This window comes from Natrix helvetica, assembly GCF_964273705.1.
Source record: "Natrix helvetica genome assembly, chromosome: Z".
Classification (NCBI taxonomy): Eukaryota; Metazoa; Chordata; class Lepidosauria; order Squamata; family Natricidae; genus Natrix; species Natrix helvetica.
In genome coordinates this window covers 42,925,797-42,944,416 of record NC_138554.1, presented here as the reverse complement: position 1 = coordinate 42,944,416, position 18,620 = coordinate 42,925,797, and the positions used below count along the sequence as shown (strand labels likewise).

General features: G+C 40.8%; 1 protein-coding gene across 1 annotated transcript; it reads right to left on the bottom strand.

Annotated features, from left to right (window-relative positions):
• Window positions 1-17,607, bottom strand: LOC309382160 (uncharacterized protein). Its single transcript, XM_081933684.1, has 8 exons — window positions 17,194-17,607; window positions 16,522-16,611; window positions 15,102-15,406; window positions 14,404-14,466; window positions 13,723-13,887; window positions 8,484-8,576; window positions 6,753-6,897; window positions 1-37 (listed from the first exon to the last, which is right to left on the bottom strand). The coding sequence occupies exons 3-7, from the start codon at window positions 15,199-15,201 to the stop codon at window positions 6,833-6,835; spliced, it is 486 nt and encodes a 161-aa protein (XP_081789810.1). The 5' UTR covers window positions 15,202-15,406; window positions 16,522-16,611; window positions 17,194-17,607; the 3' UTR covers window positions 1-37; window positions 6,753-6,832.
• Between the last annotated feature and the right edge of the window lie 1,013 nt (window positions 17,608-18,620).

The following is an 18,620-nucleotide window of genomic DNA, read 5'->3' as shown; positions in this document are numbered from 1 at the left end:
AAAACTTCTGAACAATCCTTGTGGAACAAATCTCCAGCTATGGAAGAAATAATAGGAAAGAATAATAAAATTTTACTTCATCATCCAGGCAACAGAAAGCAATACGTTACTATTTTTTCTTTCTTCCTTTGGGTCACTGAAATGAGGCAAATGAATTACACTGGCTGATGGGCAGGGCAATTCTGCCAATTTCAGTGCATTACAGGTAATCCTAATTAATGGATCACAATTTGCGTACTTGGCAACCAGCTGACAATTATAATGGTAACAGCACTTGTGATCGCCATTTGCAACTTTTATTGCTGCAGCCTGAGAAGCAAAATCTATCTGGCGGGAGTTGCAAATGGTGATCATGTGATGTCATGCTCAATGACTGTATGGGACTCAATGGCAACAACCAGAACATCTGCAAATTCCATTGTAATTTGGCATGATCATAGACATTGCATTTTACCATCTTGTTACTTAAGAGACAGAGATGCTAATCCCAGTTGTTGATAAACTGGATAAACATTTTGAATCTTCCTGAAGCTAGGATTGGAGCTGCTGGAGAGAAGGAGGGGGTGAGTCACAAGACAAAGACACTGAGGTGGGGGCCCTTAAACTCCATATCATTTGAATCTTCCTGAAGCTAGGATTGGAGCTGCTGGAGAGAAGGAGGGGGTGAGTCACAAGACAAAGACACTGAGGTGGGGGCCCTTAAACTCCATATCATTTGAATCTTCCTGAAGCTAGGATTGGAGCTGCTGGAGAGAAGGAGGGGGTGAGTCACAAGACAAAGACACTGAGGTGGGGGCCCTTAAACTCCATATCATTTGAATCTTCCTGAAGCTAGGATTGGAGCTGCTGGAGAGAAGGAGGGGGTGAGTCACAAGACAAAGACACTGAGGTGGGGGCCCTTAAACTCCATATCATTTGAATCTTCCTGAAGCTAGGATTGGAGCTGCTGGAGAGAAGGAGGGGGTGAGTCACAAGACAAAGACACTGAGGTGGGGGCCCTTAAACTCCATATCATTTGAATCTTCCTGAAGCTAGGATTGGAGCTGCTGGAGAGAAGGAGGGGGTGAGTCACAAGACAAAGACACTGAGGTGGGGGCCCTTAAACTCCATATCATTTGAATCTTCCTGAAGCTAGGATTGGAGCTGCTGGAGAGAAGGAGGGGGTGAGTCACAAGACAAAGACACTGAGGTGGGGGCCCTTAAACTCCATATCATTTGAATCTTCCTGAAGCTAGGATTGGAGCTGCTGGAGAGAAGGAGGGGGTGAGTCACAAGACAAAGACACTGAGGTGGGGGCCCGCACGCCGTTAGGCGCGCGAATCATATATCTATAAACCAAAATAGCAATAATACATTCTGGATTAGTGTGTTTGAGATTGTGATTTTATTTATTTCAAAATGACTGGCTTAGTTCAATGTAATAGCTGTTTTGCACCTGTCTTTCGCAGTACTCTTTTCAAATTTGGATACTGTCCCCTTTGTAAACAAATTACGAGTCTACATAGGCAGATTACCTATCTAGAATCTGTAATCTGTGCTCTCCAATCAGAAACTAGGTGTCTACGTCAGCCATTCCACTCTATGGTGAAGCCACACTATCAGCCCCCTCTACCACAAAGATCTTGCAGGAGAAGAGCTGTCTGGACAACTGTGGGATCTGGCAGGTTGAGAGCTGTGAACCATAAACCCAAAGCTTTTGCTGTGACCCAGCAAAACAGATATAGTGCCCTTGCTGACCTTAATGGGGACACTAAAGAGATAGGTCAAGGCAGTTGTGATAATGATGACTCAAATAAGCAGGGGATCGTGGTCCAAAACGAAGAACTTTCTTCGGAAAGGCGAAAAGGGGAACCAGGTATCACACATCAGTCGCAGAAGAAGATCAAGGTATGTAAAAAGAGAAGTCACCTTCTGGTTGGTGATTCAATCGTAAGAGATGTTAATTTAGGAGAGGATACGGAGGTTTTAAAAGAGGTCAGGTGTCTGCCAGGTGCTACTGCCAGCAGAGACAAGAGGCGTATTCTTAAGATAGTCAAGAATGCAAGTAAGGACTGTGACGTTGATGCTATTATACATCTTGGCACTAATGATCTATCCCAGAAAGATGTACTTTCTGTGCAGAATGATTTCCAGAACTTGGGGTATGAACTTAATAGTATAGGTTGTAGGCTTATCTTTTCAGAGGTTTTACCTGTATATAAGGAACAAAAAGGGAAGGGCCAGCGTGTAGCAGAGTTTAATGTTTGGCTAAAGGAGTGGTGTAAAAGGGAAGGCTTTGGTTTTATTAGTCATGAAGCCTGTAGCTGGTCCAATGAAAAACTGTACAAAAGAGATGGGTTGCACCCATCCAAGAAAGGAACTGAGTTACTTGGCATTAAATTCACAGATTTTCTTGATAAACATTTAAACTGAAGAGCGGGGACAGAGAATTAATAGATACAGAACATCTCTGTCCCCAGCAAACTAAAATTCATAGGGTTATAAATGCATGTAACATAGATGTGTGTGTGGGTAAGATTATCACTCCTGCTGTCAAGCAAAACCAAGCATGTAATAGTGATTGTCATACCATGTGCATGAATCACACAAGTGGCAAGAAAATAGGGGCAGTCAGGCATAATACAGGTTATGTAGACAGTAAACACAAGGTCAATCAAAATGGACTCAAATGTCTATATACCAATGCACAGAGCATGAGGAATAAACAGGGAGAATTAGAAATTCAAGTAAAAGAGGGCAGATATGATATTATTGCCATTACAGAAACTTGGTGGGATGAAACTGACAAATGGAACATACAGCTAGAAGGATTTAAATTATTTAAAAGAAATAGACCAAATAAAAGAGGAGGTGGAGTTGCACTATATATAAGAAATAACTATGTCTCTACAGAAATAGAGCACAACAATAATGAGAACTATCTTGAATGCATTTGGGTCAATATTAAAGGTTGTGGGGGAAATGACATTGCCATAGGTCTATACTACAGGCCACCCAACCAAGCAGAGGAAGAAGATGAACTTTTTGCTAGTCAGCTAACTAAGGTATGTAGGAAGCACACCACAATAGTAATGGGAGATTTTAACTACCCTGACATCAACTGGGAAACAAACTCTGCACCAAGTGGAAGATCCAACAGGTTCCTAACAAACCTAGCAGACAACTTTGTTTTCCAAAAAGTAGAGAAGGAAACAAGGGGATCAGCCATACTGGACTTAATTCTCACTAACAGAGAGGAAATGATAGAAGGTGTTGAAGTCATAGGAACCCTGGGGGCAAGTGACCATGCAATATTGGAATTCAACATTATCCAAACACAAGTAGTAGAACAAAGTCAAACTAGAGTCTTGGACTTTAAGAAAGCTAATTTCAATAAACTTAGAGAGAGCTTGGGAAAAATTCCATGGATGAGAATCCTCGAGGGGAAAACAACTCAAGAAGCTTGGGAAATTTTGAAAAATGAGATTAGAAAAGCCCAGTCTAACACAATACCAATGAAGAAGAAAAACAACAGCTCCCAAAAGAAACCAGCATGGCTGCATAAACAACTATCTGACAAACTGAAAGACAAAAAAAGTAAGTATAAAAAGTGGAAGGAGGGGGACATAACTAAGGCAGAATATCAGCAAATAGCCCGAGCCTGTAAAGATGAAGTGAGGAAAGCTAAGGCTCACAATGAAGAAAGGCTTGCCACAAAAGTAAAAATTAACAAAAAAAGCTTCTTCCAACATGTTAAAAACAAGAAAAAAGTTAAGGAAACAATTGGTCCATTGCTAGGAGAAAGTGGCAAGAAGGTGACAAGCAACAGGGAGAAAGCAGAACTATTTAACTCATGTTTTGCATCTGTCTTTACACAAAGGGATAAAACAGTCCAACCTATCAAAAGCAGCACCACAAAATTAGGAACACAAATTGAAATAGGGAAGAAAATGGTAAGTGAGCACCTGTCTACCCTAGATGAGTTCAAATCACCAGGACCGGATGGATTACACCCCAGAGTTCTGAAGGAACTAGCAGACGAGATCTCAGAACCACTGAATTATATCTTTCAGAGATCCTGGAACACCGGGGAACTACCAGAGGACTGGAAAAGAGCTGATGTGGTTCCCATCTTCAAAAAAGGGAAAAAATTAGATCCAGGAAACTACAGACCTATCAGCCTAACCTCAATACCAGGAAAGATTCTGGAAAAAATAATCAAGCAACGAATTTGCGAACACCTAGAAGCAAACAAAGTAATAGCCAAAAGCCAACATGGATTTGTCAAAAACAGATCATGCCAGACTAATCTTATTGCATTCTTTGATAATGTGACAAAATTAGTGGACCAGAGGAATGCCGTTGATATAGTTTACTTGGACTTCAGTAAGGCTTTTGATAAGGTAGACCATAACCTACTACTAGATAAAGTAGAAGAATGTGGGTTAGACAGCATCACCACCAGATGGATTGGTAACTGGCTGACCAACCGCACTCAACGTGTAGTTCTCAATGGAACTGCATCTACATGGAGGGAAGTATGCAGTGGAGTACCCCAAGGCTCTGTTTTAGGCCCAGTACTCTTCAACATCTTCATCAATGATTTGGATGAGGGAATAAATGGGGAACTCATCAAATTTGCAGATGATACCAAGCTGGCAGGAATAGCCAACACTCCAGAAGATAGGCTTAAGATACAGAAGGATCTTGACAAACTTGAACATTGGGCACTATCTAATAAAATGAAATTCAATGGTGAAAAGAGTAAGGTTCTACATTTAGGCAACAAAAACGGAATGCACAGGTACAGTATAGGTGATACCTTACTCAGTAGTAGTAACTGTGAGAGGGATCTTGGAGTTCTAGTGGACAACCATTTAAATATGAGCCAGCAGTGTGCAGCAGCTGCCAAAAAAGCCAACACAGTTCTAGGCTGCATCAACAGAGGGATAGAATCAAGATCACGTGAAGTGTTAATACCACTTTATAATGCCTTGGTAAGGCCACACTTGGAATACGGCATTCAGTTCTGGTCGCCACGATGTAAAAAAGATGTGGAGACTCTAGAAAGAGTGCAGAGAAGAGCAACAAAGATGATTAGGGGACTGGAGACTAAAACATATGAAGAACGGTTGCAGGAACTGGGTATGTTTAGCTTAAGAGAAAGAAGGACTAGGGGAGACATGATAGCATTATTCCAATATCTCAGAGGTTGCCACAAAGAAGAGGGAGTCAAACTATTCTCCAAAGCACCTGAGGGTAGAACAAGAAGCAATGGGTGGAAACTAATCAAGGAGAGAAGCAACTTAGAACTGAGGAGAAATTTCCTGACAGTGAGAACAATTAATCAGTGGAACAGCTTGCCTCCAGAAGTTGTGAATGCCCCAACACTGGAAGTCTTTAAGAAGATGTTGGATAGCTATTTGTCTGAAACGGTATAGGGTTTCCTGCCTAGGCAGGGGGTTGGACTAGAAGACCTCCAAGGTCCCTTCCAACTCTACTATTGTATTGTATTGTATTGTATTGTATTGTATTGTAAACTATCTGAATAGTGATTCTGGGATCAAGAGATTTGGGTTTCAAGTCCTTATATAACACATTCTCCCAAGAGTGCAATAAGATATAAATGAAATGACATTCAATAGTTATGGATTCTGTAGGTCTAAAAATTTTCCTCTGCATATTCAAAGAACTGACAGAAACAAGGGACATATACATCAAGATTACACCAAGGAGGACCCAGAGAAGCACCCAGAAAAAAGGCAAGAAAAGAAAGAAGCAGTAAGCAGTAAGTTTAAGTTATGACCAGCAATGTAAGCAAGAGATTTCATGCGTCTAACCCAGCAATTGAGGGAAATGACTTTTACACACTTTTTTTTACACTTAGACTTAAATACCGCTTCACAGTGCTTTACAGTCTTCTCTAAGTGGTTTGCAGAATCAGCATATTGCCCCAACAATCTGTTCCTCATTTTACCCACCTCGGAAGGATGGAAGGCTGAGTCAACCTTGAACCTGGTGAGATTCAATCTGCCAAAGTGCTGGCAGCAGGTGATCAGCAGAAATAGCCTGCCGTATTGCACTCTAACCACTGGGCCATCGCAGCTCACTTTACCAGCAAAGGCTTAGTAAATTCATAAAATCCATAAAGGGAAAGGTGGCAGAAATCAGGATGAGACCAAGATGATTTGTTGTCTAAACCAGAGCAAATGAAATTTCCCTCTTGCCCTAGGCAAGATTCACAGTACTGTATCCAAAGACAATCTAAATAATTTTTTTGGCACAAGGCAGAAAATTATATCTTTCTCCTTCTATTGCTTTCAGCAAAAATTAAATAACTAAAATCTCCTTGCATACTCAAGATATTTGGCATTTTCTGCCTCTATCAGCCAGCTCCCTAAATAGTGGGAAAACTAGCTCTGAGCTTAATGTTTGCTATATGATGGGCTTAATGCAGTATGGGAACATTTAAAAAGCAGAGTGCTTGCTATACTGCTTCTTTTCTGGACTAAGGAGAGTATTTAACTGGTTTTCTTTTAAGGTTAAGGTTATTTTGGGACTTTCTGAGTGTTTATCTCAAAATACCAAAAAACTATGCCACTAGTCCTCAGCACCTACATCTCAGATGTAATTCTGAAACCTGCAAAAATGAGCTTGTAACCTTGAGTCCCCATCACTAGCTTAGTGATGGCATTACCAAGCTTACTGAAATAGTTGCTAGTCAATAGCAGGTTTATTCAGAAATGAGTTCAACCCTTTCTATTCATACTCACATCAAGAAGAGCAAAATTCCAAGGTATCTTCATCTTGCTCTGAGTAGCTGATGAGATGGCAGCATCCCTGGTATTATACATCAAGATAACTTGTCCAGTAACTCATCCTGTGGGATAAGGTTTTCACTGGAAAACTGCTCAATTTCTGGAAATAGAACAGTATAGAGGGGGGGGGGAGGAAGCAAACAAGCAAGCCTCTTAGGTCACTAAGCAATAAGCAACCAAATAGAAAATGACATTTGGTTCATTTGCAGATATAATCCCTTGTTACCAATATCAGATGTACATTTTAATTAGTACTTCAATCAATCAGAATAGAGCTGAAGTGACTTTGGGGGTCTTCTAATCCAACTCCCTACTTAAGCAGAAGACTCTATACCATTTCAGAAAAGTGGCTGTCCAGTCTCTTCTTAAAAACCTCCAGCACCCACAATTTCTGAAGGCAAGCTGTTCCCCTGGTTAATTGTTCTCACTGTTATGACATTTTTACTTAATTCCAGGTTGCTTCTCTCTTTGATTAGTTTCCATTCATTGTTTCTTGTCTTACCTTCTGGTGCTTTGGAAAATAAGTTGACACCCCTTCTCATCTTTGTGGGACCCCCTCAAATACTGGAATACTGCTATCAAGTCACCCCTAGCCCTTTTTTTCTCTAGACTAACCATATCCACTTCCTGCTACTGTTCTTCATATGTTATAGTCTCCAGGCCTTTAACCATCTTAGTTACTCTTCTCTGTACTTTTTTCAAAGTTTCAACATCTTTCTTTGAAATGTGATGATCAAAACTGGATGCAGTATTCCAGGTGTGGTCTTACTAAGGTTTTATAAAGCAGTACTAATACTTCACCTGATTTTGATTCTGTGCTTCTGTTTATACAACTAAGGATTGCATTAACTTCTTTGGCTGCTGCTGCACACTGCTGGCTCATATTTAAGTGATCATCCACTAAGACAACTACTTATTTTCCTCCGAAATTAGCCCTAATCTGGGTTCATAAAAAATCTGCATGCACAGTGTAGCAATACAAGCAATCCTCACTTAGTGACCACAATTGGGACCAGAAACTCCATTGCTAAACTCATAACAGAAAACCACATGATCCCAATGGATTTAGGACTTTACTTCCACTTGTTTATTAACTGAAGCAGTTATTAAGCAAAACTTCATGTGTATGATGATTTTACTTCTGCCAATTCTATTTAATTCAGCTTGCTACAACCCAATTGCAAAATGCACAAATGAAGATCACACAATTGTGGGACACTACAATGGTTGTAAATGCATGGTGGTTGCAAAGCACAGGAACAGCAATCATGCAACCACAGAAAACTACAATGTATTGTAAATGTGAAGCTTGGTAACAAAGCTATTTTTATACACTGTTGCAAATATGAACAGTCACTAAATGAGGTAATTGTTAAAACAGGACTATCTGTATGCAACCTACATTTCAAACCAATCGAAAGTAATATTGACAAATAGTGGCATATCATTTATTAAATTAATTAATCATTTAATTTTCTTAATAAAATATTATAAAGGGTTTTTTTTAACTGAATGGTATGTTTTTTAACAGAAAAGTATAAACTCATGAATTGCTAAGTACACAAGGTTTATTAGGAGCAGGAAAGGATGTTAATTTACAAGCAGGCAAAGCCATTACAAAACCAATTCAACTGTAAGAAATACAATTTAAAAATTATTTTTCCTGTTTATCGTCAAATTCCAGACCTTTTAAATGGCAGGCTCTGTGATGGGCCCATGCATTCCTCATTTTTAAAACTATGCGCTCCAAGCGGGATATACGCTGCTCCAAATCTTTCACTGCAAAAAAACATCACAGAGGTTATTTTTAGTAGCCAGAACTATTTTCAAAGAGGCATCCATTCAGCCAATTTATTCAGCATAAAATTATAGTGAAATCTTATATTTGTTATTCCAGAAATAAATCAACCTGAGTAGTATGGTGCTTTTTCTGTAGGAGATAGCTAGGCAGAGGCTGAAGGTGGGTTCAAGTGAATCATCAGTTGGAATCTATGCTAAAACTATGCTCCCAAAAGAGACTTAAGTTCCAGACTTCTATGAATTCAGTTGGCTCTTATCTAGTGCCAATTTGCTTTGACTGTTAGTAGACCAGATTCTTGTGTATAGGTAGGTACATGTAACAAACTTATAGTGCTTCTTTTACTCAGAAGCTGGCTTTCATATGGGTTTATCAAAAATGTGTATGTACAGTGTAGTAATACAAGTAGTCCTCAGTTAGCAATTACAATTGGGACTGAAACTCCACTGCTAAAAACATAGCAGAAAATAACATGCTCCCAAATCCATGTTTAAGCTAGAGTACACTTTATCAGAAGCATTCTAAATTGACAAGACATAGATATCTGTGAGCTGAAGGTTTACAAGAAACTAGTAGAGAAATGGAATGTATTTATACAAGTTGTGATAATCATATCGAAGTCAACATGTCTGCAAAATTACAATTATTAATAAAGCAGTGTTAAAGTTAATACTAATACACTATTATTGGTGAATTAATATATCAACTAGAATAAGTTTAATTATTTCAGATCAGACAGTGGAAGAATTTCTTGAAGATTGGTATTCAGACTTGTTCCCTTTTGAAACTTCTTTGTTGAACATTAAAGTCAGCTCATTTTCCTGTTCAACACATCTTATGAAGACTTTAGGTCAGATTAATTCATACTTTACTATATTTAAACTCATTGATCTCCCAACTTCGGAGTCCACTAGAGTTGGGTGGCCAATAAATTTGAAATAATAATAATACTAAGAATTTTATAAGATACATAAACAAATTGCAGCTTCCTGCAATAACATCAGTAGAGCTGCAAAAAACTGAGCTGCTCGGAATATGTATATTTTAAGAAGGTACTTGGTTGATACCTAGGATGCTGGCAGCAAACCGAGGAGTTTGACTCGGTTGCCATCGAGGATTTGGACGTGTTACGCGGGCGACTACGACCTACCACATGTTCATTGGACCCGTGTCCCTCCTGGCTTGTACTGGCATCCTGGGAGGTTACACGTGACTGGCTCCTGGGACTAGTGAACGCTTCGTTGGGCGAGGGGTCTTTACCGGCGCCTTGAAAGAGGTGGTTGTGAGACCCTTACTCAAGAAGCCTTCCCTGGACCCAACGGAGCTAGCCAATTATCGTCCTGTCTCCAACCTTCCCTTTTTAGCGAAGGTTGTAGAGAGTGTGGTGGCCCAACAGTTCCCACGTCACCTGGAGGAAAATGATTATCTAGACCCGCGCCAGTCCGGCTTCCGACCCTGGCACAGCACGGAAACGACCTTGGTCGCGTTGGTTGATGATCTCTGGAGGGCCAGAGATAGGGGTTGCTCCTCTATCCTGGTCCTATTAGATCTCTCAGCGGCTTTTGATACCATGGTATCCTTTTGCACCGGCTGGAGGGGCTGGGGGTTAGGGGCACCGTTCTACGGTGGTTCGGCTCCTACCTCTCCGGCCGGACGCAACGTGTGTTGGCAGGGGAGCAGAGGTCGACCCTGAGCCCCCTCACTTGTGGGGTGCCACAGGGGTTGGTCCTCTCGCCTCTCCTGTTCAACACATATATGAAGCCGCTGGGCGAGATCATTCATGGTTTTGGGGTGGGATATCATCTGTACGCTGATGATACGCAGCTGTACATTTCCACCCCGAACCACCCCAACGAGGCCGTCGAAATGATGTCCCGGTGTTTAGAAGCCGTATGGGTCTGGATGGGTGACAACAGACTCAAACTCAACCCCTCCAAGATGGAGTGGCTGTGGCTTCCGGCCCCCCGGTTCAACCAGTTGCTTCCATCTCTGGCCATTGGGGGCGAGCAACTGGCCCCCATGGAGCGGGCGCGCAATTTGGGCGTCCTCCTGGATGCCCGGCTGTCCATAGATGACCATGTAACAGCCGTGGCAAGGGGGGCGTTCCACCAGGTTCGCCTGGTGCGCCAATTGCGCCCCCTATTGGACCGGGATGCCTTACGCACAGTCACCCATGCGCTGGTGACGTCCCGCCTAGACTACTGCAATGCTCTCTACATGGGGCTTCCCTTGAGATGCACTCGAAGACTACAGTTGGTCCAGAATGCGGCCGTGTGGGTGATTATGGGGAGTACTAGATACTCCCATATAACACCTCTCCTGCGCGAGCTGCATTGGCTTCCTGTGGCCTATCGGGTGCGTTTCAAGGTTTTGATTACCATCTTCAAAGCGCTCCATGGCACAGGACCTAGCTACCTGCGGGATCGCATCCTGCCCCATACATCCCTACGACCAATCCGCTCTCACAGAGAGGGACTTCTCCGCGTGCCGTCCACTAAGCAGTGCCAGAGGGCGACACCCAGGAGTAGGGCCTTCTCTGTGATGGGCCCAGCCCTTTGGAATGACCTCCCCCTCGACATTAGGATTACCACCGACCTCCGCTCCTTCCGTTCAAAACTCAAGACCCACCTTTTTCAACTATCTGACCTGGCTCAACCATAATTCCATCTTATTCCTCCTGACAGTTGTTTTAAATTAGTAATTTTAAACTGGGGTGTTTTAATTCCTAATCTCATTATTATTATTTTATGTATTGTAATGTTGTTCCCTCCTCCGTGTAATATATATATGTACTTTTATTTATTGTACGCCGCCCCGAGTCCCTTGTGGAAAGGGAGCGGCTAACAAATCAAATAAATAAATAAATAAATAAATAATCAACCATTAGCACCAGTCAATGGTATTTGTGATGCATTTTTGAATGTTCAGTTGGCTGAGTCTTGTTGTATTCGAGTCTTTTCCCATGTAAGATTGAGATTGTCTTGGCAACATTTTGACGAGGTCTCACTCGCCATCTTCAGGGTAAGTTTTGGGCTTAAAGCGTGGTCGGAGCTGCCGTCTTTCTATAAATCTTGGTGGGAGTGTGTGTGGAGTGCCGGCTTTGTTTCAGTAAGCGGAATGATTGGTTGTGTGCTTGTATCATGATTGGTAGATTGGTGCTGATTGGAGCTGGCTGTGTGTCCGTTGTTGTTTCGTGTTGTAATGGCCTGGGTGGTGGGTGGGGCTTGTTTGTTGACTAGAGCTGGTTTCCAGATGTCTGGTAGGTGGGAGGTATCATCATGTCTGTTCATGTTGTGGGGGTGTTTCTCTATTTCGATAGCTTCCATAATTATTCTCTTGTTGAAGTGTTCAGTTTTGGATATTAACCCCGTTCCTTCAAAATTAATTTCATGTCCTGTAGCTTTACGGTGCTGGAAAAGGGAGGAAGTTTTTTCTTTTTTTCTTACTACTTATTCTTCTGTTCGTTTGTCCTATGTATGTTGCAGAGCAGATTTTGCATGGTATTTCGTAGACTCCTTGGTTTTCTAGCTGGATTTTGTCTTTGAGGTTTTTCAAGATGTTGGGTATTTTTTGGTCAGAGTTGAAGGCTGTCTTGATATTGTCTTTGTGGAGAATTTTGCTGAGTTTATCTGTGGTTCCTTGGATGTAAGGGAGGAGGGCGATGCTGTTGTTCTGTTCTATGTCTTGGTTTTGGCGGGGGGTCTCCCTTTGGATTAGGTTGATAATTGGTTTTCTTTGGAATCCGTAGGAGATTAATATGTTTGTGAGCGTGTGTAATTCAGTTTACAACACAAAACAACAATGGACACACAGCCAGCACCAATCAGCACCAATCTAACAATCATGATACAACCACACAACCAATCATTCCACTTACTGAAACAAAGCCAGCACTCCACCCCCCCACCAAGATTTATAGAAACATGGCAGCTCCGATCACACTTTAAGCCCAAAACCCAGCCTGAAGATGGTGAGTGAGACCTCGCTGAAACAGTGCCAAGACAATCTCAATCTTACACGGGAAAGACCCGAATACAACAAGACCAGCAGATAGATAGATAGATAGATAGATAGATAGATAGATAGATAGATAGATAGATAGATAGATAGATAGATAGATAGATAGATAGATAGATAACCATGTTTTCCCGAAAATACGACAGGGTCTTATATTTTTTTTGATCCACGAAATATGGCCTTGGGCTTATTAAAGAGGAGGGCTTATTATTTTTGGGTTGCCGGGCGGCTGCTCCCTTGCGACTGGGTTCCCGAAGAGCATCTTTGCCCCCACCTCATTCCCGCTGCTTGGCACCTTCGGGATACTGCTAGGTCGGCGAGAGGTGCTCTGCCTGCCCGGAGGGGGGTGGGATTGTCCAGGGGGCTTATTTTTGGGGGTGGGCTTATATTTTTGCCCATGCAAAAAATGTGGCAAGGCTTTAGTTGCAGGACAGGTTGTATTTTTGGGGAAACACGGTAGATAGATAAATATATCAAGTTTTTAAATTACAGTAGTCCTCAACCTATGATCAAAACTGGGACAAGAATTTCTATTGCTAAAATAGACAGTTGTTGAATTGCACCCAATTTCACAGTATTTTTCTCATAGTTGTTAAGCAAGTTACTGGAGTTATTAATTGAATCATGACATTGTTAGCTTCCCCCATTCACTTTACTTGACAGAAGGCGATTTGGGAAGGTCACAAATGGCAATTACATGAGCTTGGGATGTTTCAACTATAGTTAAATACATTTATTTATTTAATTAATTAATATGTTGCCCATCTATCAAGCACCCATATTTTGATCATATGACCATGGGAATGCTGTGATGGTCATAAGTGCAAGCACAAATCATGTCACTTTTTTACGCCTTTAGTATAAATTTAATGATCGCTAAATGAACAGTTGTAAGTGAATGACTATCTGCACTACAATATGGTCTTAGCATATTTACTATAGCATGTTAGTTGATTTCACAAAGGACTGAAGTGCACAGGTAGGAAACCCCCCCCAAAAAAGGTCAATATAGAACAAAAAATTAATTAAAATCAATTCCCCCTACTCCTTCTTCATCAATGCTTGCCCTTAACTTCTTGATCAAATCATTTTAAAAATATGTTTGCTTACTTGTGCAATCCAAGGTTATCTGGATGTTCTGAAGCCCAACTTGGATTTCATCCAATGTAATCTTCATTGGAGATCTAGTGAAATAGCGTGGATTGGTTTGTGTCCCTATCTCTTTTGGTCCAAAATCATTGCTGGTTGAAGAGATTGGGTATTCAATACCATCATCTTCCAAGGGAGGAAAAATTAATAGCACAGTAATTAATTTCTCCTAGAAGAAATGGATTATTTAGACCTCTATCAATGAGGAATTAGGTCTGCGCTCAGGATCAGACACACAGCGATTATATTGTTTAATGAAATCTAGTGAAACTGGATTGGAGAATGCAACCTCCCCTTCCTCAATCTTGCTGGATCTGCTAAAGGCTTTTGATGCTATTGCTGCTGGAATTTTTCTGCACAACTTTTCTTCTACATGGACAATGCTACTGCTGGGATGATCAATGAAGAAAATGGTTGTGGAAGTATGTGTATACACCAATCCAACTGACTGGGGCCTCTTTGTTGCATGACAGAATAGAACATTGCCTATAGGCCCCTTTGCTTTCAGAATAATTCCAACAGAATTTCTTATTGTCGTATTATTGATCTATGGTGCTGGAATAGGTATTTCATTGGTAGAGGTAGGATATTTAATATGCAAAACTTTATACAGTAACTGTTTTGTTGATTTGGGGCACATACCTTGACCGGATGATCCTGGCTGTTCTTGGTCATCGTCTTCTTCATGTCGAAATATGTAGGCAACTGTCCAAAACAGCAAGGATAATTGAATAAGTCTCCTGTCCTACTTTCTATTGAACATATCAAACTATATATGACCACGTCATTACTCATACAAAGATAGCATTTGTGAAATAAGTAATTAAGTCTTATAAAACAGCGATGGGCAACCTATAAAACGTAGCCTGAAAACTATCTGGAAGTGATAAATTCAGGGCTCTGGCAAAAGAAAGCCCTCCTTGCATCACATAAAGGGAAAATAAGGCTGATTCTACACAGTTTTTATTCTCATCCTGCCCATAGCTGGCATGTGCTTTCAGTGGACTATAGTTGGATGGATCTCTGTGACATATCAGTACAATAGTATATGTGTGAATTAAAGTTTTACATTGTACATATAAGCAAAAATAGTAAGCTTTCTAAACAATGTACTATCCAACTTGTCTACTGCATTATACTTACTTGATGTCACCCAGTTTTTCCCTTAGGCAAATTATATGGACAAACATGATTCAGGTGCAGAACAAAAATTGTGATTTGGTTCCTATTTATTTTGATTTGTCCTCAGCCATAAACCCTTCTCTGGGCAGGTGTTTGTCTCATATCATGGTTTAGCCAGCATTCTACTTCAAGAGCAAGGAGAAAAATGATGTTTGTACCTGGGACTTCTAAACGGTTTTCTCTGGGAATTGGTCTTCTGTCTTCCACTTTTGGACGTTGAGGTTCTGAGATTTCATCCTTGCAGCAGGTCCAGGACATATCCGTATGTTCCCAGTCCTTCAGAGATAATGCCTTAATTTCTGAGCAGAAAAGAACCCCTTTGGTCTTGTGATAAGGAGCTATCGTCTAGGGAAAATCACTAACTCCCAACCCCAGGGGAGGGTTCCTGGAGACTACTGCTTCACGCTTCTTCTGGATAGCCTTGACATTCTTACTTTGAATGGGGATATGCAGCTTTTCCAGCCTAGAATAGAGTATAGAAAAGTGAGAAATACGGCAGGTAGTGACTCCCAACTCTAGAGAATGCATTCCCCTTAAGTCTCACATTGCATTGAGAAATGCTGGAAAACTCAATTCTTTCTCCTGAACCAATGAATATATTGCTTTCTTAAAGATCAATATCTCCTGCCTATATCGTGGGCCCCTAAACAGCTGCTTTATTTAAACCAGTGTTTCTCAACTTTGGTACGTTTAAGTTCTATGGACAACTTCCAGTCACATGAAGTCCACATATCTTAAAGCATTGAAGTTGAGACACATTGATTTAGGTTCTGTTCATCCAACATACCGAGGCCCAAATTTGGCAACCATATTTTAGCCCAATATGTTATGTAATCACTCAGCTTGCATAATTTTTTTTAGAATTCAAGGTGTCATGCAAACTCCAAAAAGGAGGTTTGTTTAACACACACTGTGAAAATATTACACAAACACAGTCAAAAATTTTCTCAGCTGCAGGTAGGTTCTATACTTAAGGAAAGTATTAGTTTGAGAAAACTGTGAAGGTGATGAAACTAAAAAAAATGTGAGGAGTGGAGAGAAATGATACAGTATTCCATTTTATTCTCACAACTTCTTCTGAGGTAGGCTGAGATCAGTGGTGGGATTCAAAAAAATGTTACTATTGGTTCTGTGGGCTTGGCTTGATGACCTTGGCTTGGTGGGCATGGCAGGGGAAGGATACTGTAAAATCTCCATTCCTACCCCACTCCAGGGGAAAGTTACTACAAAATCTCCATTTCCTCCTGATCAGCTGGGACACGGGAGGCAGAGAAAAGATGAGGGCGGGGCCAGTCAGAGGTGGTCTTTACCAGTTCTCTGAACTACTCAAAATATCTGCTATTGGTTCTCCAGAACTGGTCAGAACCTGCTGAATACCACCTCTGGCTCAAATGGAACAAGCTAATGAACATTATTAAATGAGAAATACTAATCAGAATCTCCCCTATCGAAGTCCAAAATTTTAAATATTACTGGAGTAGTTGGGCTCAATGTTGGGGCTGATCTCACAGAGCAGAGAGTATCACAGATAGTAAATAAAGAACTAGAATTCAAAAGCTTATATAAAATCCAGCTTACACCCCCAAATGTGTAATGTTGCTTCCTTCCTTCCTGTGCTCTCATTTGCTTTCTTCCTTTCTTCCAGAAAGAGTCTGCTGATATCTTCACCTGGATAAGGTGAGAATAGGTGAAATAAAACTGTAATAAAATAGGCTTTAAGATTGAGCAGCAGGTAAAATACAAATATGAATGGTATGTTATTTCAGATTATTATTTGTTGTTGTTAGTTGCGAAGCTGTGACTGACCCATCGCAAACCCATGGACAACATTCCTCCAGGCCTTCCTATCCTCTACCATCCTCTGGAGTCCATTTAAGCTCATGCCTATTGCTTCAGTGACTCCATCCAGCCACCTCATTCTCTGTTGTCCCCTTCTTCTTTTGCCCTAAATCTTTCCCAGCATTAGGCTCTTCTCCAGTAAGTCAGATTATTTAAAAACACTAAATAAAGTTAGAAAGATATGTCAAGACAGGAGAAATTACAACTGCCTTTGATAGCAAGAATTTCTGTGATTAAAATGAATGTTTTGCCTAGAATATTATTTTGGTTTTAGCTAACACTTATTTTGCCTGAAATGATGAATATTTAAGCAATGGCAGAAAGATATACTGTATCCAAATTTGTATGATGGAGGAGGAAACACCTCCTTAAATATATGACAAGATATGAAGGAGAAAACATTGGGTTTACCTGATATAAAATTGTATACTGCGGCTTGTTGCTTGGTTTAGAATGAGTTTTGCTGAGATATAGACTTGTGGATTTAGAAGAACCTCAGATGTTGGTGGGAGTAATTCTTGGTACAATTAAGTTATGTTAGACACACCATATTGAGAATATGGAATAGATACAAAGTTTCCATGTTTTTTCCAAGCAATTATCTAAAGTCTGATGCTTAGTCAAGAATAAAAAATAGTTTGACAGTGATTAATACATCTATGTAAGTTATGCTTCTTAGTCTTGCATTATTATGAAATCACAGACCAAAATTACTTCCAGAACAATTAGTACATAATGAAGTTAGGTTCCAAGAATCACCACTATCCACCATCACTGGAAATCGGTAACACAGAAGACAAAAATATGAAATACTTACTTCCTGAAAGGAGCTCTGGCTATCTGACTTATGAACCATCAGGGTAAAATATCACAATGGAGGCCATGTCACTGTTACCTTAGCAACCTGTCTCAGCCATAAGCATTTTTATGGCTTTTAATTCTTTCAGCCTGTTTTATTTACCCACTTGCTTCTGAGCTGGGCTAGAATTGTCTGGCTGATCAGTGCTCAGTTTGTAGAACTGAAAGGTCATGCCATACAACGGGAAGGGTTCCATAAAATAATATATGACAGTGCTTATACACCAAGAACAACCACAGTACTGCTTTTGTATCATCAAGCTCTTTTTATATGTGATAACAACGCATATCTTTCTAAGGAAGGTTATATGTATGCATAAAAGTAGGGAAATTTTACTCTTGTACTGCTCTAGTTATTACTGATACTGTTACTATACAAAAGCTTCATAGTTTGATATGGTGTATCACCACAGGAGCTAACTCAATGCATGTTCAGCAGAGGTGGTATTCAGCCAGTTCTGACAGGTTCAGGAAAACCGGTAGCGGAAATTTCGAGTAGTTTGGAGAACCGGCAAATAGGCTGGCCCCACTCCTGCTACCCCCCCCCCCAGCCTCCCAGCTGATCTTCTTTTGTTGCCCTGAACAGAAGAATGGAACTGGAAAGCAGGTTAGTGGGATGGGGAGGGAATGGGGATTTTGCAGTATCCTTCCCCTGCCACACCCACAAAGCCATGTCACAACCACAAAGCCACGCTCACAGAACTGGCAGTAAAAAAAATTTGAATTCCACCACTGATGTTCAGGACTGGGCTGCAAAATGATAGCCCCCTTCCACTGTTGCTTCTATCAACCAGCATTTAAAGCACACTGCCTATAATATAGAAAGTATCTAATAGCTAATGGTAGCCTTATCATCCCTAAAGCTGTGCCACTGTTGCTGACAATGAATTCCAGTTTATTATTTTCTTCTGTTGGTCCTCTATCTCCCCACACTTAGTTTCAAGAGCATCATTAGGAACAACCTAATTCCACATGGAAGA

Excerpts from the sequence above, each read along its gene's own strand:
- LOC309382160 (XM_081933684.1), bottom strand. The coding sequence starts at position 15,201 with ATGTCCTGGACCTGCTGCAAGGATGAAATCTCAGAACCTCAACGTCCA. Across the intron at positions 14,467-15,101 it reads AAACCGTTTAGAAGTCCCAG|TTGCCTACATATTTCGACAT; the intron begins GTACAAACATCA and ends TGTTTTGGACAG. Across the intron at positions 8,577-13,722 it reads GATAACCTTGGATTGCACAA|TGAAAGATTTGGAGCAGCGT; the intron begins GTAAGCAAACAT and ends GTTTTTTTGCAG.